Source organism: Paroedura picta, chromosome 3 (assembly GCF_049243985.1).
Source record: "Paroedura picta isolate Pp20150507F chromosome 3, Ppicta_v3.0, whole genome shotgun sequence".
Classification (NCBI taxonomy): domain Eukaryota; kingdom Metazoa; phylum Chordata; class Lepidosauria; order Squamata; family Gekkonidae; genus Paroedura; species Paroedura picta.
Window position 1 is genome coordinate 16245007 of NC_135371.1, and position 27076 is coordinate 16272082.

General features: G+C 50.8%; 1 protein-coding gene across 1 annotated transcript; it reads left to right on the forward strand.

Moving 5' to 3' along the window:
* The first annotated feature begins 1045 nt into the window (after positions 1 to 1045).
* Positions 1046 to 27076, forward strand: LOC143831690 (sodium- and chloride-dependent creatine transporter 1-like). Its single transcript, XM_077324914.1, has 14 exons — positions 1046 to 1374; positions 6870 to 7118; positions 11194 to 11325; positions 12106 to 12358; positions 13185 to 13317; positions 15427 to 15561; positions 15785 to 15888; positions 17749 to 17873; positions 18665 to 18777; positions 19946 to 20083; positions 20882 to 20984; positions 21225 to 21325; positions 23475 to 23645; positions 25378 to 27076. The coding sequence occupies exons 1-14, from the start codon at positions 1344 to 1346 to the stop codon at positions 25519 to 25521; spliced, it is 1932 nt and encodes a 643-aa protein (XP_077181029.1). The 5' UTR covers positions 1046 to 1343; the 3' UTR covers positions 25522 to 27076.

Below are 27076 nucleotides of genomic sequence, written 5' to 3' on the forward strand. Positions count from 1 at the left end.
GAGTGAAGCAGGGGCTTCTGTGGGTGTGGGTGCGCATTCCTTTTGAAGGGATACATGTGAGGGAGAGAGCTTCCCCCTTCATCCTAATGGTCAGCAATCCCAGGATTGGAACTATTCCTTGAGGTTTGGGGGTGGGGCCCCAAAAGGATTCAATGCCTCAGAGTCCCCCCTCCAAAGCAGCCATGTTCAGCTTGGGAGCTGATCTTTATAGTCTGGAGATGAGCAGCAATGGAGGGCAGCCTGCAGGCTGAAGCAGGGGCCGAGTGGCCCAGCTGTGTCTCACCTGGGCCACGGGCTCTGGCCAGTCCTTACCAGCAACAATGTTCTACAGCCTGTTGTGTTTTTCTGTGCAAAGGGCTTCATTGCGAGTCCTGTAATACACGTGTATAGACCAAGATACTAAATTGTGCATGTGTGTGCTGCTTTCCCTTAGACGCACAGCCTCCAGGGTTAATCAAAACAAGAAACCTTTTATTTATAAGAACAAAACCTTGAGGAAAGCAAAGCCGAAGAAACGAGGTTTCCTTCCCATTTAATGTTTGAACTGGGGTCCTTTATCTACAACCCAGATCCTTTAGTTCCAAAGCTGCTACTTTCAGCTTATTCTAGGCACCTCAGCTTTAAGCTGTTACTTTCTCTCTGCTGCAAACCCCTAACTGTTGCTTCTGTTTTGTTTTTTAAAAGCACTGTTGTCGAATCTCCTTTTCTCAACATGGGGTCTGCTCTCATTGATTGCTTTGAGAGAGAAGGCAGAACCCAGCCTGCCTGTCATTCCCCCTCCACACGCACACACTCTCCCTTTATTCCCCTGAGTACTGTAGCGTGGGACTTAGGATCTTCCGTCTTTTTGTTTAGGACACGGGGCCTTCCCCCCCTGTGTCTGCCGGGCTGCTGTGCACCTGCCTCTCTCCATCCACCAGCATCTCCATGGCACCCAGCAGCAAGGCGGACTCCAATTACCAGAATGCAACAGGCAAGGCTGGTGCCAGCAGCCCTGGCCAATGAGGTGCAGGCTGGGAGGAGAGCAGGAGCAGATGCAGTGCCTTTCTCTGTCCATTCTCCTCCGAGTAGCAGAGCTCGGTGCTGGAGCTGAGGGATGGAGCATCTGCCCAGCACTGTCCGTGCTGCGTGGTGTTGAGCTCCAAGCCCTGCCCAGCCTCTCACCCACTGCCCATTTCCTTGGTGTAAATCCCCATCAATGAGGTTCTTTCGTCTCACCTTCAAGTGCTTTGTGGATTGCTTCTGAGCCTGTTCCCCGATCCCCTCCCAGACCCGGAGCCAGCTTCCCGACCCAACAACCGTCTCAGTCTTCTGCCACGGAGCCCTGTCGCCAGCCCAGTGCCATGGCACCAATGCCCACCGAAACCTGTTCAGGTAAGGACTTAGTGCTGTGCCGCCACTCCGGAAAGGAGCAGTGCCAAATTCAGTGGGGGAAATGTAGGACAGGGCTGTGCTATCTCTCCGATCGCTCCTGCAGGAGTAAGTAACGGTTCTCGTGTGAGAAGGAGCAACTTGACACCGGCGTGGCCTCGGAGAGGTCAGTTTGGCACCTCACCTGGTGCCTACTGAGGTGGATTCAGGCTGATAAGGACACCGTGCCCAGCCCTTCCCCAGGGGCAAAGTTATTCAGTGCCTTCCCCCATCCTTTCTGAGAACACCGTCAACACACAGCGCTTCCTGGGACTCATTGATTCAGGCCCCAGAGCTAGCAACTCCCTACGCCCCCTCTCCTCTTCCGGCCCATCAGAAGAGCACCCTCTTTCTTCCTTGGCTGCTCCTTCCATTGCTTCGCCCAGCCAAGATTTCTTTGTAATTTGTGCTTTCCTTCCCATTTCACATCTTTTACTCCCCCCCCCCCACCCATCTTGTTCAAGGCCTTCCCAAGAGGGAGGCTGAGCTTCCAATCCGGAGTGGGCGACGGTTGAACACCAAAACCAAGGCGGCGGTCGGTGGTGGTAGCCGTTCCCGGTTCATTCAGCTGGAGTAGACAAGTGTGAAGTTGTGGACGTGGCACCGGTGTGCTGGGGGAGCGATTGGGAACGGGTAGCTCTCGTCTGTGAGCCGGGCAGCACGCTCAAATGCCGGCAGTGCCCTTATAGCTCAGGCCGGTCTTTCCTGACACGGGGAGCCGGCAGAGGCCGGAGTTAGTAGGATTCTGAGCAACAGCCCCTTATAAGGAAAGAACTCGGAAGGACCAGCAGTGGCAGGGGAGGAAACGTTGCGGGACAGAATAATATTAATCGTGCAAACGCATCGTTCACCAGCCATCTTTGCCTCGCTGCGCTGTCCCCTGAGTCTTTGCATTTCTGCTGGTTTAAAACACACACACACACACACACTGGCATGTGCTCTTGATAGTACGGGCCCAACAGAACGCTCGTTGGCGGTTCCGGCCCAAGTGGCTGATCCGAAGACAGAAGGGGCTTCCGGCGAGCCTCAGCACCACAAGTGGGGGATTAGCTCAGTCACATGCCGGTGCCTTGGCCGCATGTTGGCTGTGGGGGAGGGGAGCCAGACAGGAAAAAGGGGCTTTGTGTCTGGGCTCAAGTGTGGCTCTGCTCTGCCCACAACTCTGCCTTCTGTATTTGCCCACCTTCTCGGGCTTCTCTGCAGCCCATTGGCACGAAGGCGACCTCTCTGGGGCTTGGTGTTTCCATTGATGGGTTTGGAGCATGGAGAGGAGGAGAGGGAGGCTAATGATGGGAGCCTTGGGTGCTACTGGATCGGAAGAGGTGGGGTTTTCGGTCTTGATGTCTCACAGGCCCTACGTTTTCCCGACGAGCTTTGTCTCTGCCGTGGAGCTTTCGTGGCGGGGGAGCCGGTGCTTGGTGGGAGGTCCTTCTTTCAGGGGGTTCCGGGGAAAAAAAGCACGCTTGCATAAAGGACAGCTCGCTTCACCTTCCCGCTACCTGCCCCCGGGAGAATCTCCGATCGGCATGTGCGGCGGTCCAGCATGCGTTCTTGTGTGCAAGCCCATTGTGAGTGCAGTGGGTTGCTGCCGTGTGGGTTCATGTGACTGTGGATGTGTAGTTGAGTGTGTGGATTCAGACTCGCTGCCTAGTGGGTGACTCACCAGCCTGCATTGTGACGTGGAAACTAGGACTCCAGAGTGAGAGGAGTAGTTTGCCGGTGTTGGGGTTTTTTTTAAAGATTTGCTTATTATATAAAATGTTGCCTGGAAAATTCCTCCATTTGTCAGGCTGGCAAAGTGTTTTCGAAGCCTGTGGCAGGAAAGGAAAAATGAAGAGGAGATTGGCCCCGGCCAGCTACTTTGGTTGACAAGTAGGGAAGGACTGAGCCGTGGATTTCTTATTTTTATTTTATTATTATTTTTGTCCAGGGAAGATCACCTCTAGATCCAGCCGGGAAACAACAGAGCAAGCTTTTAGCCTTGGAGAGAGTCCAGTGTGAACTCTTCACTTGCCATTCTGTCTCCATTGATGTATCGCTCCTCCGGGAGCAAGCCTTGTCTAAACAGGAGGCTGGGGTGGGGAGCCAAACAGAACCAGGTGGCACTTCAAGACACACAAGAACTTCTTTGAAGTCTGCGACAATCTAGAATGACATTCTCTGCCCTGCTTATGTAGAGAAACCACCAACTAAGCATCCTCTCTTCACCTGTAGTCAAAAAGAAGGGGAAGAAGGGAAACTTTGCCGACACGAGGGTATTTGGCCACTCCAAATAGGGGGAGAGGGTAGCAGTGGCATGAATCTGGGAGATGACAGTGGTCACAAGATTACTTGGCAGGGATACCAACCTCTAGGTGGGGCCTGGAGAGCTCCTGGAATCTGTTAGCTGCAGAGATCAATTTTCCAGAGAATATGGATGTTTTGGAGGGTGGACTCTGTGGCATTGTAACCCACTGAGATCCCTGACCTCCTCAGAAACTTTCCAACCTGGTCCTGCATGCACACACACACACACACACACACACAATGCCCCCGCTGCCCTCTGCCCTACACTTCTGTCACCTTCTGGCTGCAGTCAAGACTATTCTATTACACTGCATTGGCTGTCCTGTAACAAGTCATCTAATAGTCTTATCCTTGTGAACACAAAAGGCTAGGGTAGCCCAGTCATACAAATCTTCTTCTTCTTCTTCTTCTTCTTCTTCTTCTTCTTCTTCTTCTTCTTCTTCTTCTTCTTCTTCTTCTTCTTCTTCTTCTTCTTCTTGACTTTTTATTCACCATATTTAGAAAACTGATAATAAAACAAAGGAAGGGGAAAAATACCTATTACTCATTTATAGATTTCACTACTATTTGTTTAAAAAATACAATAAGCTGACATTTTACAATGCAAATCTTGTTCTTTTTACATCATAATGTTATCATTATGATATCACACTCCATGCACTACAAACAAATCCTCTGGGCATTTGCTTTCCTTCATGCACAGAAGCTACTGGCCCGTACCAGAACTTTTTATCAGCTTTGGCGAAGGAGACTTAGATTTGATAAATGGACATCTCCTTTCAGCTCCATTTGACAGATCTTGTTATTCATAAAGAATAAGTTGAATTTTTGTTTCAATCTCACTGGCTGCTATCTGCATTCTCTATGGCGTTATCTGTGTGTTCAACATCACACCTTTGAGGAAGACCCATTTTGGGGTCGAAACGTGTTAGGTCTTAGCACTGTATGGTGCATATTATATTATTTCAATGATTAGCCTATGGGCTTTCTGTATGTGTTTAATTTTTCAAGCTGTGCACGTAATTTGATCTTTTATGTTTTTGTGTCTGAGGCAGGAAAGGCTGGAAACAGAAAAACTGGTACTCCCATAGTAGGAAAGCATACTAGAATGACATCAGCAGTTCCCTGCCCTTTAACACTTCCACAGAATCTGCAGGCTGCCTCACCCTGCCTGAGGGAAGGACCAGCCCTTTCCAGAATCCTGAATAACATAATGGAGAAGAATGTGGCATCCCTATTGGCGAATGCAGCTGCCTTTGATGAAGCAGCCTGTGCACGGAATCTGTGCCCTAGGTTCCTTAGCCCCCGAGGCTGGTCACATGGCAAGAGTTACTTAATAGGATACAACAGCCTTTGCTGTCTCCTGGAGGTGCCAAGTTCACAGTATGCCCCACCGATCACAGTCAGAGTCACCCACCATAATGTGTGTGTCCCTTGACACACACCACACCCCCTGACATTTGTGTGTGTGTTTGCTGGAAATAGGATCAGATTTGCCCAACAGGCAGAGATTGATAGATTTCCCAAATGAAACTGGAATCCAAAGGCATGTGCACCACTGGTTACTCTAGTATTTCTGTCTCGTGTGTTCATTCACACACCAAGCCACTCCAGAACCTGCCCTGATTGCCAAGGCTGCATCTCAAAGCTGTGAGGATCATATCAGCAGAATCATATCACAAAGGCACCTCCTCATAAGGAATGTGTCCCATTTGTTGGTTGCCGTTGTTTTTGAGCTACAACACAGCAGAGAAATCCGAGTCCAATAGCACCTTTAAGGCCAACAAAGTTGCTATTGGACTTGCATTTTGTTGTGCTGCTTTGGACCAACACGGCGACCCACTTGAACACAGCAGAGAGCTTTTCAGTGCCCTGCTAACTTAAGCAGTCACTTTACACCTAAATAAGGTTGCAACAAATCCAGGGGAGGGAACTTCAGGATCATCCACTGCAGCCATCTGGGGCAGCAGAAAGGTCTGTTGCATGTCAGGATGCCAGCCTCCGGGCAGGACCAGGGGATTCCCTGGAATCATAGTTCATCACCAGAAATCAGCTTACCTGGAGAAAGTGAATGCTTTAGGTGCTTTGGCATTATATCCCACTGAGGTTCCTGTCCTCATCAGTCTCCGCCCCCAAATCTCCAGGAGTTTCCTCATCCAGCCCTGGCAACCCTAATTGAAGAATATTAGCAGATAACCAATCCACATTAAGTAAGCTTCCACAAGAACCTTAAAAAAGGGATAACCCATCTCCATTAGGCCTATTATTAGGTCCCCTTCTTAAAGTACGCCTTTCTGAAAAGCAGAATCTCTTGTTCATTTTTGTGATGCCTCAAAAAAAACCCACGTTTCTAGTTCTCATGATGAATGGCAGAGATACACCTGGAAATTAGACGTCAAAAAAAGAGTAGAAGATCAGAACAAAAGACAAAAGAATGCCTATCGTTATTGTCTCTAGAATCATAGAATCATAGAGTTGGAAGGGGCCACACAAGCCATCTAGTCCAACCCCCTGCTCAATGCAGGTTCAGCCCAAAGCATCCTAAAGCATCCGAGAAAAGTGTGTGTCCAATCTTTGCTTGAAGACTGCCAGTGAGGGGGAGCTCACCACCTCTTTAGGCAGCCTATTCCGCTGCTGAACTACTCTGACTGTGAATTTCCCCCCCTGCTATCTAGCCTATATCGTTGTAGTTTAAACCCATTACTGTGCATCCTTTCCTCTGCAGCCAACGGGAACAGCATCCTGCCCTCCTGTAAGTGACAACCTTTCAAATACTTAAAGAGGGCTATCATGTCCCCTCTCAACCTCCTATTCTCCAGGCTGAACATTCCCAAGTCCCTCAACCTATCTTCATAGGGCTTGGTCCCTTGGCCCCAGATCATCCTTGTCACTCTCTTCTGTACCCTTTCAATTGTATCTACATCCTTCTCGAAGTGAGGCCTCCAGAACTGCACACAGTACTCCAAGTGTGGTCTGACCAGTGCCGTATACAATGGGACTATGACATCTTGTGATTTTGATGTGATGCCCCTGTTGATACAGCCCAAAATGGCATTTGCCTTTTCAGCTCTGAATAGTTTAGCGGCCCCAGTTCCAGCTTTCCCCCAAGAATTGCCTCCCTTCCCTTCTCCTGGATTCCCTTTTGGCTCATGCTTCTGTCCTTGTCTCCGCAGAGGGCAGTGGGTGCTCAGAGGTGGCTGAGGCAGAGAGCGCTGAGCCAGTCAGTGGCACAGGAGAGTCCACTCTTGAGGAGAGAACCATCACTGCCCCCCTCGTGGTATCCGTGGGCCCCGGGAAGCTGCCCGTTCCTGAACGGGAGACCTGGACCCGGCAGATGGATTTCATCATGTCTTGTGTGGGCTTCGCTGTGGGGCTGGGCAACGTCTGGCGCTTCCCGTACCTCTGCTACAAGAATGGAGGAGGTAAGGGGTGGCCAGGGAGGGGAGGGGTGTGTTGCCTGGATGGCTCTGTGGGGTGAGATGTAATAGGAGGAGGACACAGAGTGAAATAGATGCAAATGAGAGCAGGAGGATTTATTTGTTTATTTATTGATTTCTATACCGCCCTTCCCTACGGCTCTGGGCGGTTTCCATTCCACGTTGTGGGATGCTTACACGGAATTATTAGAATAATGCAATAAATGAGGGAAATCCTTTCCTAAAATGGAACTCATTAAGACTTTCCTACCGTACCATTTCCTGTACTGTGCCTGTCCCCCACCTTCCCTTCCTGGGGCTGAAAGTAGCTCGGGATGGGATTTTTGATCAGTGAAATGGCACGAGGGGCAGAAGTTAGATTAGGGGCAGTCAAACTGCGGCCCTCCAGATGTCCGCGGACTACAATTCCTAGAAGCCTCTGCCAGCGAATGCTGGCAGGGGCTTCTGGGAATTGTAGTCCGTGGACATCTGGAGGGCCGCAGTTTGACTACCCCTGAGTTAGATTCAGGTGGGTAGCCATGTTGGTCTGAAGCAGCAGAGTAATGTTGGAGTCTGGTGGCACCTTGAGGATCAACAAAGTTTAATTCTGGGGATATGCTTTTGTGTGCGTGCACACTTCACACAAAAGCTTATACCCGGAATAAAACTTTCTTGGTTTTAAGGATGCCACTGGACTGAAACTGTGTTTCAGGGAAAGAAGTGTGACCCAACCCCCTCCGTTTCCCAACCCCATGTCCCTGATTCTAAGCCCTCACCCCACCCTGCACAGCTGCTATTTAAGACCATGCAATGTGCTTTGACTGCCAGCTATGTACCTCCAGGGTCACATGTAGCTTTCCTTGATCCTACCCTCATGTCTCTTAGCTCTGGGTGATCATATTTTTTCATCCAGATGGAGTAGATTTGTTCAGCTTGGTGCAGTGGTTAGGAGCGCCAACTTCTAATCTGGCGAGCCAAGTTTGATTCCCCGCTCCTCCTCCACATGCAGCCAGCTGGGTCACCTTGGGCTCGCCACGTCCCTGATAAAGCTGTTCTGACCGAGCAGTGATATCAGGGCTCTTTCAGCCCCATCTCCCTCACAAGGTGTCTGTTAGGGGGAGAGGAAAGGGAAGGGGGTTGTAAGCTGCTTTGAAACTCCTTTGGGTAGAGAAAAGTGGCATATAAGAACCAACACTTAGTATTCTTATTTTTATTCATGTTTACCCAGTGGTGAGGGGAAAACACACTGCACATGCTCAGAGGGGTAGCCATTTCAAGGGCTACTTCTCCCAGACCTGAGCTCAACCCTGATTCTGGGCTGGATTCTGAGCAATATCAACAGTTCCTCCTCCTCCCACTTGCTTTAAGCTGTTTTTTTTTCCTTCCTCCTTGGGGCTGTAATGGTTAAAGCTTCGCCCTCCCTCCTGAAAAAAAACCCAGATACAGAGTGGAGGAGGACTATGCAGCATCATATGTGGGTGGGGAGGGGCAGCTGGCTCTTTCCTGATTGGCTCTTCAGACTCTCAGTAGGTGGGGTTAATTGCTTCCCGGCAGATCAGAGACGGGAGTGCACCTGACCCCTCTGCCTAGCATCTCTGCTGGATTCCGCCGAGCAGATCCTGTGTATGCAAGAAAGGAACGGCTGCCAAGCAAAAATGGGATGCTTCTTCCAAGGCTTTTAACATACTGAGAGAAAGGATCTGATTGTGCCTTAGCCTTGCCGACCGTTCCTCTGCAGCATGCCAGAGCTGTTGTGGGGAGGATGGGGTAAAGATGAACCCCACCCTGTTGCAAATGCCAGCTTGTGGTGCTCCAAAACTGAAATTATTCCTGTGGAGAGAACCTTGCATTGTGCAGACACCCCCCCTCCCCCCGCTTCCCAGTCTGAACTAACAACAGGCAAAACGCAGAGCAGGTTGAATCAAAACAAGCCGCAAACTGGGCTGCAGCGGAATTAGCACAGGGAAAGCAATCCAGCGAAAGCCCAAAGTTCAGCAGGACCAGTGTGCATAAAGTGGACATAAGGAAAAGGATTGAAGTGCCCCCAAGCATGTGTGCTGCCAGGAGGCTGGGTGCATCAGTCACCTCGCCACCAGAAGCAGGTTGCGGCTTTCCTGCCTCCGTCACCACACTGCGGTGGCCTGTATTGCAGACGAGCCCTCCTGAGAGTCGTAAAGGACGAAAACTGGTCCATCAGGATAAATCAAACATAGTGGCAGGTGACCACAACCTGGTGGCTAGGAGGTGACATGCATCGCCCCTTTGTAACATCTCTGCTCTCAAGGCTTTACTGCCCATCAAGCACTGCTAATTTCAACCCCATCCTCCATATGTTAGAGGCTGTTTTCCTTTACTCTGCAACAGCCTGTCCTGCATTGTTTGAAAGCCTGGAATTTGTTTGCTCATCTCTGTGGCTTCTTTGCATGCCCATGTTGGGATGGTGCAGGTCACAGGTGTGGCTGCCCAGATATCTACTTTATAAACAGCAGTTAAATACAAGTATTTTTTTAAAAAAAGATATATATGGGAAACAGAAAAGAGCTTGCTTAACAGCATCTCAGGGCTTGTGGCCAGTAGCTGCTACACATAAGCTACTACTTGGAGCAAAGCTTGAATCAGAGTTCTGCCAGTGTGTGTAAGGCAGGAGAGAAACAATCCCCGGAGAGAGGTAGGAACTGCTAATACATGCAGCTTGCTTTTGAAGAGCTTATTTATCACATTTCTGGCCATGTTTTCATGTTTCTATCTGTACTGCGACATTAGAAAGGAGTTAGAGTTCGGTGGTATCTTAAAGGCTCGGGCAACTTGTGTCAGGGTAGGAGATTTCACGAGTCACTGCTCACTTAGAATCAAAGAATGATAGATTTGGAAGGGGCCAGACAGGCTATCTAGTCCAACCCCCTGATCAATGCGGGATCAGCCTAAAGCATCCACGATATCAGTGAGCTGTGGGCTGTAAACTAAATATGAGCAGACTGTGTGATACAGCCATAAAAAGGCAAAACAAGAGAGGCACCACAACCCCCCCCCCCGAAAAAAAACCCTTAGGGTTGAACACATGAAGCTGCCTTATACTGAGTCAAGCTATTGGTCTCCAAGGTCAAGGTTGTCTACTCCTACCAGCAACATCTCCACAGTGCCTCCAGCAGAGGTCTTTCTTCTTACCTGTATTTACTATAGGATTCTTTTAATTGGATGTGGAAGAGATGGAACCTGGGTTCTTCTGCTTTGCAAAGCAGATCCTCTTCCACTGAGCTGCCGTCTCTGATATAGTACCCATTTCTGGCACCCAAATCTGGGAGGAGTGGCACAGCTGCAGCCATCCTTGCTTCCAAGAAAACGGGAGAAGCTGCGCTTGCCCCAAATTGTCCCAAAGGTACAAATTAATCACAGAGGGAAATGAAAGGGAAGCGTCACCCTCCCTGCTCTCCGGTTGATCTTGGGCAGAAAGGGTTAGAACACTGCGCCAGGCGGCAGGAATCTGCTCACGTATGGTCCTGAAGGTTCCGGGGACCCAGTCTAAGATCCAAACACATGACCATTTGTAACGTGTAGCTATCTGGATTTCCTTGCCTTTGACACAGACTGTCGCACCTCAGGGAACTTGTTTCCAAAGGTGTATCGTTGGAGCAAGATTACAGTGCAGGGGAGGAATGGGGCTTTTAGGTCGGCAATCTCCACGTGTTGTCCGGAGGCCACCCACTATTACAGCTGATCTCCAGATGACAGAGGTCAGATTCCCTTGGAGAAAACCACCACTTTGGATGGGTTGGCTCTGTGGCATTACACTCCACTGAGGTCCCTCTTTTCTTCAAACCCTGCTCTCCCCAGGCTTCACCCCCCCCCCAAAAAAAAAATCTCCAGGAATTTCTCAACATGGGGTTTGCAATCTGGGGGTCCAGCCTTTGCCCCTTCTCCCTGATGCTATGGTTCTGACCTGAACACACGCTTGGTAGAGAAGTTCCTTCACATCTCGTGCGTGATGATTCCCAGCAGGAGTATGACTTGGCCCCAGCATCCCTGGCTTTCTGCTGAGCGAGTCCTGCCATTCTCTTCCCTCTTTGCTCTTCTTGCTCTGCAGGTGTCTTCCTGATTCCTTACCTTCTGATTGTCTTTGTTGGGGGGATCCCCGTCTTCTTCCTGGAGGTGGCGCTGGGACAGTTCATGAAGCAAGGTGGGATCGCTGCCTGGAACATCGCTCCCCTCTTCAAAGGTAACCTCATCCATGGTCTCCTCTTTAGTTTCAGCCGCTGGTCTTTCTGGGACCACAAGCCTCAGAATCTAGACTGGGTCTTGGGGACGGCAAGGGTATTGCGAGAGAATATTTCATCAGAGCAGTGGTTTTTACGCTGGCTTCCAAGGAATCTGGGGCCAGGGCTTTCTCAATGACAAGCTTCTATCTAGCTGTCTTCCCCAGCAGAAAGTAGCATGCAGGAAAGCGTTAGAGGTTTTTAGGGTATATCTGAGGACTTTGAGACATGGTATAAAGCCTCAATAGGCTTGGCCAACATGTTAGCCCCTAGAAAATGCTCAAGGAGTGGAACCTGAGGAGGATCAGGAACTCAATGGGGTTAAAGCTACACACTCCAAAGCATCCATTTTCTCCAAGGGAACTGCTCTCTGTGGTTTGGAGATGAGCTGTAATTCAGGGGGATCCCCAGGTCCCACCTGGAGGCTGGCCTCCTTTGGTTCCATTGAATGGAAGGAAGGATTTCAGGATTTCTGGCTTACAGATGCAGATTAATTTATGCAAAACAAGCAACGATCTGCTGCTTTTGAATATACGATTTGGATGCCAAACATGGGTTCCCCTTGTGCAGAACTGTTTTGTGGTGGTTGTAGAACGCACACACAGTCCTGGTTATCGGCTGTCCGGCTCAGTTTTGCAGTTTGGCTAGGAGAAAACTGGGGAGTGGGGCATGTGTAGGGCTCGTCTCTTTGGGGGGTGGGTGGGGGAGAAGCCTCCTGAGACTGACCAGCTCTTTCTCTCCAGGGCTGGGCCTGGCCTCCATGGTCATTGTCTTCTTCTGTAACTCCTACTACATCATGATCCTGGTCTGGGGCCTCTTCTACCTGGTGCACTCGCTGACAGAGACCCTGCCCTGGGCCACGTGTGGCCACTCCTGGAACACTCCGCAGTGCACCGAGATGTTCGGTCACAGCGTCTGCGGCAACAGCACCAACGGCACCGCCAGGAACTGCAGCAACCTGGCTGACAAGCGCTCCCCCATCATTGAGTTCTGGGAGTGAGTGAAGGGGCTCTCGGAAGGCCAGCTACGGGTGTGGGTCCCCACGGGGGGAGGCATATTCAGGGTTGCCAGCTCCACATTGGGGAATACCTGGTGGTTTGGGAGGTGCACCCTGAAGAAGGTGGAATTTGGGGAGGGGAGGGGCTTCAATGGACCTTAGTGCCGTAGTGTCCACCTTCCCCAGTGGCCATTTCCTCCAGGTGAACTGGCCTGGAGATTGGTTGTAATACCAGGAGTTCTCCAGCCATCACCCGAGGGTTGACAACTAAGGCTATGGTTTTCTAGATGGCCACTTTGAGGAGGAATGAATAGACTGGGGTGGGTCAGAATTATTATCTTATCATGATTATTTATTGAATGTATAAACCGCCCTCCCGAGTTTTGGCAGCTCAGAGTAATTGCACAGAGCAAGGCCAAAGGAAGATGATCCAAACGTAGTGGTTAAAAATAAATTATTGCCCCATTGCTGCCCCTTAATTGTACCTCAAAACCTGTCACTTTGGGCGCGTCACCATGCCTTGACGAAATGGTATGCCTGGATATAAGGTTGCCAGCTCAGAATTGGAAAATACCTGGAGATTTTCAGGGTGGGGCCTTGGGAAGGCGGGGTTTGGGACAAGGAGGGATTCAATACCATAGAGTCCACTTCCCAGAGCTGCCATTTTCTCTGTAACCTTGTGACCAGTCGTAATCCCCAGGAGATCACCCGCCATGACCTGGAGATCGGCTGCCCCACCTGGGTATGTACACAGGGAAGGGCATCCCATTTGATTCTCCTTCTCATGCTGTACATTCAGCTTATTTCCTTCCCCAACTGTCTTAGAAACAAGGTGCTGCGGATTTCAGGGGACCTTGCCGAACCGGGAGAGCTCAGTTGGCAGCTCATGCTCTGCCTGCTCACGACCTGGATCATTGTTTACTTCTGCATTTGGAAGGGTGTCAAGTCCACTGGGAAGGTAAGCGGCATTTCTGCAGAGGCCCGGCCGTCTGTGTGTGTTTTGAAGGGGGAAGGAAGGATAAAGGCCGATGGGATAGTTGAGATGCAATAGTGAACTACAGTGGAAACTGAGGTTTGCTTTCCCCACACAAGCTGGGATTTCAAAGCAGTTTGCCAGTCCAGGTGTAAAAGGGGAGACCATGTGATGTGCTCAGGTGGAAGGAACTAATTGACTGGTGTTGGTGGTGGGGAGAGAGGATCAAGGCAGCAGAAACAGTCTGTGAACCGTGGGGTGTTTATGTTGCCTCTGGTTATGTTTGAAACAATTCTGCCTTGACACTGATAACAAAGGGGACAGAATGTATCTTCCCTAATGCAGATTCTTTTCATTGTGGGATTGCTGCAAGCAAAAAGTGAACCGTGACATAAAACCTGACCACATGCTTTGGTTGCCAGCTCTGGGTTAGTAAATGCCTGGAGATTTTGGAGGGACCTTGGGAATGCGAACTTCGGGAGTTTAAAACCTTTACATTGTTTGAACAGTTTTCATTGTTTTATTGAATTTGACTGTTTTACCAAATTGTTGTAAACCACCCTGGGATGGCTATCCTGAGAGAGGCGGTCATATAAATTGAGCTATAAATATAAATAAAACAAATAAATAAACACTGCTGGAGAATCCACTCTCTAAGGCAGCCGTGGGGACAGATCTCCGCTGTTTGGAGATCAGTTCAAATTCCAGGAGATCTCCAGGCCTCACCTGGCATTTGGCAACCCCACAACATGCTGGATTTTATGCCATAGAAACAGGTCTCACACACAGCCATTTTCTCGTGGTAGTTGCACCACTGGCGGAATACCATCGGTGTTCTTAGCTCTTGTCAGAAGTTACATTAATAGTCCTGGACGACAACAATCAGCAGATGCGATTGTGGGGCATGAGAGAATGTTGTGTAACCAGTAGTAACTTAAACATCTAGCATGTAGTAGACTAGGATCTAGGAAATCCAGGTTCAAATCTCCACTCTGCCCTGGAAGTTAGCTAGGTGACCTTTGGCCTCTCAGCTGAGCTCGCCCGTCAGGGCTGTTACGAGGATAAAATGGAGGGGAATGGTGTTATGTAGCTATGGGTCCCATAGCTACATAAATATTCACTGAGCTGCAACTAGTTTCATCTATATATGGAATTTACAGCTGGTGGGAGAGAGTTCACATAACCAGTGCCTTTGTTGCCTTTTGGTAGAAGAAGAAGAGTTGGTTCTTATATGCCACTTTTCTCTAACAGGAGTCTCAAAGTGGCTTACAATCTCTTTCCCTTTCCTCTCCCCACAACAGACGCCCTATGAGGGAGAGAGCCCTGATATAGCTGAAGAAGAAGAGTTGGTTCTTATATGCCACTTTTCTCTGCCAGGAGCCTTAAAGTGGCTTACATTTGCCTTCCCTTTCCTCTCCCCACAACAGACACCCTGTGAGGGAGGTGAGGCTGAGAGAGCCCTGAGATTACTGCTCGGTCAGAACAGCTTTATCAGTGTTGTGGTTAGCCCAAGGTCTCCCAGCTGGCTGCATGTGGGGGAGTGCAGGATCAAACCCTGTAAAGTGGAGTAGAGTGATGGACTGTCTCAGTGTCACCTGACAAAATGAGAGAGGATTGCCCCAGTGATGAGGCACCTGGTAGCCGTAGCATTGGGAAATATCTTTTCATGATCCTGCTTCTGTTTATCTAGTACAGGGGTGGCCCAGCTGTGGCTCTCCAGATGTCCCTGAACCATGATGACCATGAGCCCCTGCCAGCGTCTCTTCCTCATCCAATCCGGGCGATGATCTTGTGAGGCAGGTTAGGCTGAGCGAGTGACAGGTTTGACATTGCCTAGCGAGCTCCATAGCTGAGAAGGATTTGAACTCAAGCCTCAGGGATCCCACTCGCACCACCACACCTGCATCTTCCTGCGATGTCTTAGACCATGACCTTTTCATGTGACCCCGATTCTTCCTCCCTTGATCCAAGCATCCATATTTCATGAATTGCCAAGCTGAACTCTGTCAAGGAGCCATTTATGGCAGCCCACAAGGACAATGCTGTGGCATTCTTATTGTATCATACATATATCTATATATATTTATTTGGCAGGTTGTCTATTTCACTGCGCTGTTCCCCTACGTGGTTCTAATCCTGTTGCTCTTACATGGGGTGACCTTGCCTGGAGCACTCGATGGCATTGTCTACTACCTGAAGCCTGATTGGTCCAAGCTTGCCGTGGCACAGGTAAGGACCGGGGCACGCTTGACGTGACGGGAAGAGGGCTAGAGAAGCTTTCTTTTGGGGAAGTGACTGGGAAGCCAAGAGGCTGCAGCTGAGGTCTGTGCAGGGAAGGAAGCCCTTGCATGTAACCACCACCGCCCTCTGGTGGCCAGGCCAGGCCAGGCAAGCGAGAGTACTGCCCCCCCACTTGGTGGGGTTCATACCACGGCTGTTCCCCTCATCTCAGGTATGGATTGATGCTGGTACCCAGATCTTCTTCTCATATGCTATCGGGCTGGGAGCCCTGACCGCCCTTGGCAGCTACAACCGCTTCCACAACAACTGCTACAGGTGAGGCCCCACCCGCACATGGCTTTCTAGAGATCCCCATGGCTCTCAGTACCGTAACTTGGAATCTGCTGGCTTTGTCTGAATCCTGAGATCATCAGCTCTTCAATTTATATTTTTTAAAAAACCACTGTTCCCAATGCCAGAATTTTTTAAAGCTTGAAAATGCTTTTTGTGCACTGTTTTTTTTTTAAAGCAGCATCTTTAACCCACTCCATTCCTGAACCCTGCCATCTTCCCGCACATTTATTTCCAAGCCTGTGTGTATTCTGCAATTTTGTACAAGGTCAGAGGGTGATGAGAAACCCGCAAAACTTCAGCTCACGTTGAAACCAAGCACAGGTTTCTCTAGCCCTGGCTACATCTCAGAACTTGTGCGGAATGGCCGTGAGCCCACTGTGAAGGATTTCCAGGGGTTGAGAGGATGTGGCATTCTCCCCATGCCCAGCAGGGAATAAATTATATAACGTGTGCAAAAATATGTAAACACCGCCTATTTGCATAACCTTTACAGATGAGGGAACCTGACTTGGCTTAGGGCAGCAGATCATGAATTTCACTGATAGAACCATAGAGTTGGAAGGGGCCACACAGGCCATCTAGTCCAGTGGTCCCCAACCCTTTTATCACCGGGGACCGGTCAAGGCTTGACAATTTTACTGAGGCCGGCGGGGGGGTAGTCTTTTGCCGAGGGACATCACCGCCTGAGCCCCAGCTCCACTTGCTTCCTGCCGGTGCCCCTGACTTCCCGCTGGCCACTAGGTGGCGCTGCCAGCAGCAGCTGCACAGTGCCATGCGGAGGGGGAACCCCAGCCATGGCGGCCGCTGCACTAAAGTTGAGCCAGCGGCAGAGTGGCAGGGCAGCCCCCGAGGCAACAGCTGGGGAGGAGGACGAGGAGGAGCCACGGCCCACTACTGACTGATCTACGGACCAGTACCGGTCCTCGGACCGGGGGTTGGGGACCACTGATCTAGTCCAACCCTTGCTCAATGCAGGATCAGCCTAAAGCATCCAGGATACATATCTGTCCAGCCACTGTTTAAAGACCACCAGTGAGAGGGAACTCACCACCTCCTTAGGCAGTCGATTGATGCCCAGGCCTGCTTCTCCTCTCTTCTCTTTTTTCTTTTGCCATCCAGAGTACACACAGACCTGCTCATTTCCTTCATCCCCTGCATCATGTCCAGCCCCACTCTCCATGCACAGACAAAGGCCCAAATGCTATCTTTCAAATGAGAAAAAAAATGAATGTTAATGTTTTGCACACTGTCCTGTGCCTGGACGGTTGGAAGGATGTTGTGTGTGGAGTTTGCAGCATGGGGCGAAATGGAAGTGCCAGCAGTCCTGCCCCATTAGCCTCTGGCAGCATATAAGCGAGTGCCTGAAAATGCCCTTCTGGCCCACCCAGGGCAGCAGTAAGAGTTTTTGCACAGGAACTGCAGGAGGAAAGTTCCTTGAGCTAAAGGCCAGGTAGTGGCTGTTTCCTTGGCCTGTCTGCTGCAGCTTCTGGCTTCTTGCTGCCACCCTTGAATTCACCATCCTGTGTATGGAGGAAGAAACCATCTTTCCCACCCTGAAAGCCTTGCCCTTCAATGACAGATGGCTTTAACGTTGATCCTTTTGTGCTAGGGTTCAGCACAGGATACGTGACATAATGGAAGAGTGCAGTTGAGCACGTGCAGAGTGTGCTCCCTTCACCATATCCAGCCACCTAGGGAGTTGGGGTTAGGGGGAAGGACTTCCAGATCCAGAATCATCACAGCTTCTGCTCTGGGTAGGAGCAGGGGTGAGGCCGAGGGCCTGAGGTATCAGCTGGCGCTGGAGGGTTTTTGCTTATTAACCTGAACCCCCCCCCCTTACAGGGATGCCTACATCTTGGCTGTCATCAACAGCTCGACCAGCTTCTTTGCTGGCTTCGTGGTGTTTTCTGTGCTGGGCTTCATGGCGTCAGAGCAAGGTGTCGACATCTCCCAGGTGGCAGAGTCCGGTGAGTGCCAGCCATGCTTCACGCCACTCAGTCAGTGGCTGGTCCTTACCCTACGCAGATGGGCTCTTGGAGGCATTTTGCATGGGTGGAAACACCTCCCTGGAAGAACATGTGCTTTGCATGCAGGAGGGGCCCAGGCCCAGGCCCAGTCGCTGGCATTGCCGTTCCAAAGCTGCTGGGCTGGGAGGGTGTGGCTAAAGATGGCATCCTGAGGGGATTGCAGTGCAATCACTGGAGCCTGACAGGGGCCAATTGTGGAAGCAATTGGCAGAAAAGAGGAGGGGTATGCAAACCCCACCGCATTTTTTCTACCCAGGGAGTCCTAGTGAGCTCTTGGGGCTGTCTCCAATCCTTTAGGGCAGGGGTAGTCAAACTGTGGCCCTCCAGATGTCCATGGACTACAATTCCCAGGTGCCCCTGCCAGCGAATGCTGGTAGGGGCTCCTGGGAATTGTAGTCCACGGACATCTGGAAGGCCGCAGTTTGACTACCCCTGCTTTAGGGAGTTCATCTCCCCAGATTACAGGCTGTCAGCCTTTCAGGGCAGGAGGACGCCCAGCCATTTTCTTGGACTTTTTTTTTTCTTTCTTGCTTTCTCTAAAAAATTAAAACAAAAAACAAAACAAAAACAAAGCTGCTGGGCTGGGAAAGAACTCCGCCTAGGCCCTGGAGAGCTGTTGCTTGTCAGAACCGGGCTAAGTGGGCCAGCGGCTGACTTGGTGGCTCCTTCAGGCCCTTCCCAAAGAATCCTCTGCAGCCGCCATCCCTCTTAAGTCACATTCTCTCTTTCAGGTCCTGGCCTGGCGTTCATTGCCTACCCCAAAGCTGTGACCCTGATGCCACTCTCGCCTCTCTGGGCTACACTGTTCTTCTTCATGCTTCTTGTCCTGGGGCTGGACAGCCAGGTAGCCACAAAGCGTGGGATGGGTGCAGGTTGGAAAGGGTGCCAGGGCAGGGAGGGGCTGTGGCCGAGAGGCAGAATTTCTGCTTGGCATGCTGGAGATCCCGGGTTCAGTCCCTGGCATGAACGTTTAAAAGGATTGGGAAGCAGCAGGTGACAAGAAGGGCCCCTGCCCGTCTGAACAGGCAGTGCTGACTTGGCTAGACCAACAAAACGAAATGAGAATCCAGCGGCACCTTTAAGACCAACAAAGATTTATTCAAGGCGTGAGCTTTCGAGTGCAACTTTTGCTGTATATTCCCACTGTCATGAGGGAGGTTCACAGTCTGAGGAAGAGTGCTTGCACTCGAAAGCTCACGCCTTGAATAAATCTTTGTTGGTCTTAAAGGTGCCGCTGGACTCTCATTTTGTTTTGTTGTGCTGCTTCAGACCGACACGGCTACCCACTGGAATCTATCTTGGCTAGACCCAGGGTCTGAAAGAGTTTCAGAGGTTTGTGTTGTTACTAACTGACCAGCAAGAATCGTTTTGCTCAGGCCCCTGTGCTGCTAAGGGCCGCTTTATCTGTGCCAATCAGCAAGGGAGGCTTTTCCTGGGTTGTGCTCATCGGCAGGTTGCTGGCATCCACAGATAAATCTGCCTCCAAAAGGCCCAGGGACAGGTTAGGAACAAAGGTGACCTTAAGGGAGAGACTTGAGTTCAGCCCAGGGCAGGTACTGGGGATGGGGAGAGAGATGCAAATGGCATAATGGGGAAGGGAAGAAGATGCTGCAGTGCCAGTCGGGGAAGTCAAAGTAAACCTGAATTAATCCGAGGGCAGCCTAAATGCAAACCGACCTTGTGCATTTGCTGGGGTTGTTAAAGTGCCATTGGGCATGTGCAGAGTGTCCTCTTTTGACTAAGGAGAGGTGATGCACACTCTTGCCAGGTTCCGGCACACTCTCAGCAGCTGGATGCTGCATGTAGGAAACGGAAAACAGCGGAGCACCTTCTCAATTAGCGCCACCAGCCCTGGCATGCTTCAGCAATATGGCTGCCTCGCTTGGGTCAAAGGTCAGAGCTGCTGAGCTAGCAGGCATGAGCACTGGCACAAAAACATTTGAGCTTGTTAATGGGGCGATGGAAGGTCAGTTTCCCCTCCCTCTCCTTCCCTCTCCCTTTCTCCCTTGCAGTTTGTGGGCGTGGAGGGTTTCATCACAGGCATCCTGGACCTCTTCCCACAGCCAGCTGCGGGCTCCCGACGCAGAGAGGTCACGGCCGCAATCTGCTGCCTGGTTTGCTGTATCATCGACCTCTCCATGGTGACCCAGGTGAGGCTGAAGTGGGGAGGGACAGCGGCGTTTCTGTAACACGGACGTGCGATTTTATGCTGTTGTGAACCACTGCGAGACCATTGGAAAAGCGGCGGTCTAAAGGTTAAATAAATAGTATATAATAATAATAATAATAATAATAATAATAATAATAATTATTATTATTATTAAGGGGCCTTTGGGCAGAGGGGCAGGTATGCAGAATAAGGCAGCTCTTGGGGCAGGGGATGTGCCCAGAAATAGAACAAGGATTTTGGTTCCATCTGGACAATTCTGGCCACTGGTTGTCAAGAACCGTATCGACCGCAGTCAGTTAAACTGGTCTCGTGAAGTGCAAGTCTCCCAAAACTAAACAGCCTTCATACAGTTTGTGAGAGGTGCTCTGGCTAGGATTGTGGCGAACCTCCAGGGGAAGGGAATACCCTGGACAGGAGGCTGAGCATGGACCAGGAGGGGTTGCCTGGTGTGAGGTTTGGTTTTGATTGGCCGTTGCCTGCAGCCAATCACGGCTGCTTCTCCAAGTTCCTTTGATGCACATCTCTCAGGAGGGAAAACCCACATTATTGCACAGATTAGAAGCTGCTGCTCTCAACCACTCCACCACGCGGGCTCTCATTTCCCCTGGACTTTCTGTAGGCCTTTCTCTGTAGGCCTTTCTCTGTAGGCCCCTTACTCTGTACACAACTAGCCTGTCCAGCTGAAAGGCATTTCTGTAGTTAAAAACTCCGCTTGTGCATCATTGAGTGAGTGAGTGAGTGCTAACTGGTTCCTTTCCTTTGTCGTGTGTGACCCTAGGGGGGCATGTACGTCTTTCAGCTCTTCGACAACTATTCAGCAAGCGGAATCACACTTCTGTGGCAGGCCTTCTGGGAGTGTGTGGTGATCGCTTGGGTCTACGGTAAGGTCAACAGGTCAACGGGAGAGTGGGTATGGAGAAGTCTTACAAAAGGGAGTGTTTGCCTCAGGTGAAGTCCTATCCCTGCCTGCTTCCTACATCTGCTCTGGCCCCTGATGCTGTGGGAAATCTGGCCAACTCAGGCTGGACGCTCCACCCTTATGTGCCTTTTCCCAAGCCACAGAGAGCTGGGAGCAGAGATGCCTCGCCTGATGTGCAATTCTGATTGGCTGTTCCCGGCAGGTGCTGACCGCTTCATGGATGATGTCGCCCGCATGATTGGCTACCGGCCTCTGCCCTACATGAAGTGGTGCTGGTCAGTCGTTACGCCGGCGGTGTGTGTGGTGAGTCACAGTGGTGCGGTGGAAGTCGACGGGACCGGCCCCAATCTGGGATAATCCAGGCTGCTTTCATGGGGAGGTTTTGGGTCAAGCGTGGAGGGAAAGGTGCTGGTTGCCACGCTTCCCCGCCCACATCCAGCACCATTCTGTTCCCGCCCACCCTTTCTCTACCATAACAAATGGGCTTTTTGCCCTTTAAAAAAATCAGTAGTACTTTCTATAGATAAACAAACACTACTAATTAGAAAAACAAACCTGACAAAGCATGCTGGAGGCAGGAAGGGGGGATGGTGAGGCAATGGGACAGGAAGGGGAATTGCCCTGTGTGGAAACTCCATTACCACTGAAGTGATCTTTGCATTTGCAGTGGTAATGAGACCAGAACAACTCCTGTATGGATCCACCCACTGGTAATCCCATGAGCAGCTTTAAACCACTTTGCATAGACGTTGAACCTGCACTGTCTTTGTGCTTACCCCGATTCCTGTGCAGTACCACTTTAGGATTTGCATGCATTTAAAGAACATGGAACACATGCAACGTTAGACTGGCCGTTGCTCCCCTTCTCTTGCCCCGTTCTCTAGCAAGCACCAGAATGCCAGCTGCTCTGTGGTTTGAGAGAGCCTATCAAATGCCCATGTGTATGGCAGTTCTGCTTTCCCCTTAAGTGATTGCCCTTTGCAGCACCAGTTGGCATCAAGCTGGCACATGAGATTTTAAAGGGCAAAGCTCTGAACTTCCTTCAGCCTGCGTGTATGTGCAGGGCGGGGGGGGGGGGAAGCACCAGATCCAAAACAGAGAGAGCATCGAATTACAGTCAAAGGCCTGTTCGGCTACTATTTTTATTAGCTTTATTTATATCCAGCCTATCTCCCCAGTGGGGACCCAAAGCCACTGACGTCAGCCTCCTCCCCTCTATGTTATCCTCACAAGAACCCTGTGAGGTAGGTTAGGTGGAGAGTATGCAACTTGCCCAAGGTCACCCAGCCAGCTTCCATGGCACAAGTGGGGATTTGAACCTGGGTCTCCTGGATCCTCGCTAATCAGCTGGCAGGGGCTCATGGTAATTGTAGTCTATGGACCTCTGGAGAGCCACAGTCAAACCACCCCCGCTCTACACCATGCTGGCTAGAGTCTGTCCTTGTCTCCCCCCCACTTCCCTCCCCATCTACTTCCCAGAGTTGTGAGGATTTAATAGGAATAATCCAATTATTCAATAATAGGTACTGCTCCATGGAGCAGGGCAGGATACAAATGTGCCTTTCAAATACGGCATCTCTTTCTGCCCTGTTGTTGTTGTTAGGTGCGAAGTCGTGTCCGACCCATCGCAACTCCATGGACAATGATCCTCCAGGCCCTCCTGTCCTCTACCATTCCCCGGAGTCCATTTAAGCTCACACCTACTGCTTCAGTGACTCCATCCAGCCACCTCATTCTCTGTCGTACCCTTCTTCTTTTGCCCTCAATCGCTCCCAGCATTAGGCTCTTCTCCAGGAAGTCCTTCCTTCTCATGAGGTGGCCAAAGTATTTGAGTTTCGTCTTCAGGATCTGGCCTTCTAAGGAGCAGGCAAGGCTGATCTCCTCTAGGACCCACCGGTTTGTTCGCCTTGCAGTCCAAGGGACTCGCAAGAGTCTTCTCCAGCACCGGAGTTCAAAAGCCAGAATTCTTTGACGCTCGTCCTTCCTTATGGTCCAACTTTCACAGCCGTACATTGCAACTGGGAAGACCATAACCTTGACTAGATGTACTTTTGTTGATAGGGTGATGTCAACAAAAGTGCATCCAGTCAAGGCTGCCCTGGGTTTGCATAATTGACTCCCAAAATGGAAGGATGGGTCATCTCACACTCTGTAGTGCTGCTTTTCTCCATAGCAGTGTGATGAAAGTATGCAGGAGAAGCCATGGCTTGGTGGTGGAGCATCTGCTTTGCATGCAAAATATCCCAGGTCATCTGCTGGCACTTTGCATGAAAAGGTGAAACGACCAAGACATGAGACAGTGGCTGCCAATCAGAGTATGCAGTGCGGAACTCAAAAGCACCTCTGTTCAAATCAACCTGAACAAAAGTGTTTTGTGGACAGGAACTCTACACCTCGACTTTGAGTTTGCCTCCCAATCCTAAAAGACCCTCCTGGGCCTCTTTTTCCCCAGGGAATTTTCCTGTTCCACGTAGTGAACTACCAGCCGTTGACCTACAACAAGACGTACATCTACCCCTGGTGGGGAGAGGCTATTGGCTGGGCTCTGGCACTCGCATCCATGCTCTGCATCCCCTGCACTGTCGCCTACAAGCTTCTGCGAAGCAAGGGCTCCTTACAGCAGGTGAGTGCCAGTCTCCCCTCTCCACCGGGCACCCCAGCCTGGCCAGCCTGGTCCCCAGTGGAGCCTGCTGAAGGTCCATCTGCGGATGCTGTTCTCAGCAGAGTCCACTGTGGAGTGACTAGGCTGTGCTGGAAGCATGCTGTGGAGAGGAAGCCACTGTCCCTTTGTCTCTGCTTGCTCTGGCGTCCTTCACACTTGCAGGTTCACTGTGGCAGCAGCATGACTCTTGCTGTGTATCTTCTGTCCAAGGTGGGCTCTGGCCCATCATGTGGAGCCTGCTGCAGTCTTTGGGCAACTGGCCATCAGGCTTACCCATAACCCCTGTGCAGAATGCCTGGCTGGCTGGTTCTGAGGAAGAACATACAAAGAGCCCTGTTGGGTCAACCCAGAAGTCCTTCTAGTCCAACATCCTGTCTCACACAGTGGCCAACCAGTACCTCTGCAGGGCTAATGACATAGTTTAAACCCATTACTACGAGTCCTATCCTCTAATGCCACCAGGAACCTTTCCCTGCCCTCCTCCAAGTGACAAGCTTTCAAATACTTAAAAAGAGCAATCATATCCTTTTCTCCAGGCTGAACAATCCCTCCTCCTAGGACTTGGTCCCCAGGTCCCTGATCATCCCCATCGCTCTCCTCCACATCCTCTCCATTTCATCCACGTCCCATTTGAAGTGAGGCCTCCGGAGGTGCACACAGCACTCCAGGGGTGGTCTGACCAATGCGGTGTACAGCGGGACTATGACATCTTGCAGTTTTGATGTGCTGCCTCTCTTGGTTTGCCTTTTTGCTGCTGCATCACACAGCCTGCTCATATTTAGCTTACAGCCCACAAGTACCCCAAGATCTTGTTTGCATGGACTGCCCTGATTTTCCTGGGAGTTGATCCACAAGCACTGGATTCAGTTTAGACACAGCTCTTACTATTTTTTTTTTAATGAAAGCTGGGAATTTGGAGAATCTGCTTAAGATATCATTGCAACAGTACAGCATTATATTGTTATTACAGGGCCAGGCTTTAAAAAAAAAAGAAAATTCAGATTATTTGTTTGGGGTGAGGAAAGGGAGTGGTGTAATGATGATGACAGTCCAGTCCTTGAAAAGTTGACTGGAAATGGATGGGACAAAGACAACCGATGGGAACATTATGCACCAGGACTAGGGGAAAGTGGATTCAAAATCTGCTTCCAAATACACGTCAGGGTAAAAGGGGTCTCATAAGAGCTGGGCGGAAAACAAATAAAAATGGGTAAAAGGAATGGCACCAAAATGCATGTAGAAATCAGGGGCTGAACCAAAACAGTATGGGGATAGAACTTGCCAAGAAAGAAAAAGCCACGTGGAAAAGCCCCCAGTCTGCTGTCTCTTAACCAGAAGAGAACTTTGGTATCTGGATGATGCAGAGGGACTTTCTCTTGTTGCTCCCCCATTTTTGGAAGACCCTCCCTAGAGCGGCCTGACTGGCTTCTCTCCAATCTTGCACTAAATTTATGAAGGCTTCCTTTTTGATAAGGAATCTGAACCTCTGCAGGGGTCACCGAGGAGGGCTTTATGGTGCTGTTTAGACTTGGGTTTTAAGAAGTCGAGTGAGTTTGGATTTGGGCAGGGGGAAAGAGGTTCAGTTTCTTCTTATTTGATTCAAACTGCTTTAAGAGCACAGCAAAGGCAACAGAACAGCAAGACATACCACAGCAGTCCCTGGAGTGACGCCGCTCTTTTGTTTCTCCCTCAGCGCTGGCAGGTGCTGACCACACCTGTCTGGGGCCACCACCACCTGGAGTACATGACGCCCGAAGCCGAGGCGAAGCTCTTGCCCCCGGATGGTCTTGCTGCAGCCCCCTTGGAGAAGGCAACACTCTTTGAGACTGTGATCTAAGGGCTCCCCCCCCCTTCCCTGTAGTGATAGCACCTGACGCCAAGATCAGCTGGGGGGAGAGGGAGGCGTGGCGGAACTGGAGCGAAAGGTCAAGCGGACAGGAAGGCAACACAAGAGACCAAAAAAGCCCTCCTCCATCCTCACGAACTGTGCTGTCCGCCATTTCGGTTGTGGTCGACACCCTGCGCACAAAAGGAAAGCCATCTTGAGTGAGGGTCATGTGACTTCCCACATGACTGAACATCGGGACTGACAGCATCGACAAGGAGGCGGGCAGATGCTGCCACCCCACACACCCCTGTCTCCTGGACAAAGACCAAGCTTTTCACCTCCATGGAAGGCCAGGTGATCTCCTTATCCAACTGCTGTCAGTATTAGCTTTCAAGCATTATGCAAGAGCATTGGCTCCCTCACACGCAGCCCTGGCCAGAAAATCCACCCCCTGGTTTTGCAGGATTCCTTGAGGTACCTAGTGTAGATCAGTTCAGCAAACGCACCAGTAGGCTTTTCCCCCAACACTGTGCCCTGGTCTTTACAGGGGGCTTTTACCTCCACGTGGAAAGCACTTTTGGGTACTTTTCAGTGGCCGAAGGCATTCAGGTTTCACTTCCCTAGAAAGTCCCTTTCTGGCACTCCATGGCACATTCGACCTCCACGGCTTATTCACTGCTCCCGGAATCATGTCCCATCATGTCAGAATTGTGTCTATAATCATGACCACGTAGCCTTTTGTGTCCTCGGCTTCATCCACGAGGCGACGATTTTCCAGGTTCCGCCCGTTGCCCCTGCAAAGGCCCCACTCCTCATCCCCGAACTTCTCTTCCACGGCCGTCCCACGCCCTTCCGTCCTCATGACCCTCCCGGGGGCTCTTTTCCTGGGCGCTGGGATCCAGGGCGTGCCAACCGCACAGCACCACCCCTGAAATTCAGGCTGAAGTGCCCCCCACCCCACATCATCCTCTCACCGGACAAGGGAGTCCCCACATGCGGACGATCCGTGAGCCTCTCGTGGGCCCTGTCCGAATAAGCTGCTTGCCTTCCGTGGCCTTTCCCCCTCCCGTACGTACATGGATGAGCATCCCTTCGCCACTCAAGGTGGCTGTCACCGTTCTGTTCGGCAGGGCACCCGTACTGTTAACGCCTGCACGAAAGGTAGAAATCCAACTGGTATAGCCTTTTCTGGTACGAGCAAGAAAACTCCCCTTGTTGAATTCCTCCCGGGGAGGCGGCTGTAAAAAGACGGGGAGAGCCCTGCAGGAACCCTACATCTGGGCCTAGTGTGTTCCCATTCCTTCCCCCCCCCCACCCACGCACACTCCCCCTGTAGCTTCCAGCCATGCTGCTGCATTCCTCCATGTATGTATTTGTAATATATGAATGTTTGTGCCAAACTGGGCGGAGCCCGACTCTTCCCCCTGCTCCTTTACAGGCTGTGATCATTACCACTCGCCGCTCCTCCCTGACCTACTTCTCAGCTCTCTTTATTCCCCCTGCAGTCATATGCTCAATATGGTACAGATCCATCCACCTGACAGTAAAAACGGGAGCGATTCTG

Bases quoted from the DNA above. Each gene is read 5' to 3' on its own strand.
- LOC143831690 (XM_077324914.1), top strand. From the start codon at position 1,344: ATGGCACCAATGCCCACCGAAACCTGTTCAG. The intron at 7,119-11,193 runs GTAAGGGGTGGC...CTTGCTCTGCAG, and splicing joins CTGCTACAAGAATGGAGGAG to GTGTCTTCCTGATTCCTTAC. The intron at 15,889-17,748 runs GTGAGGCCCCAC...CCCCCCTTACAG, and splicing joins TTCCACAACAACTGCTACAG to GGATGCCTACATCTTGGCTG.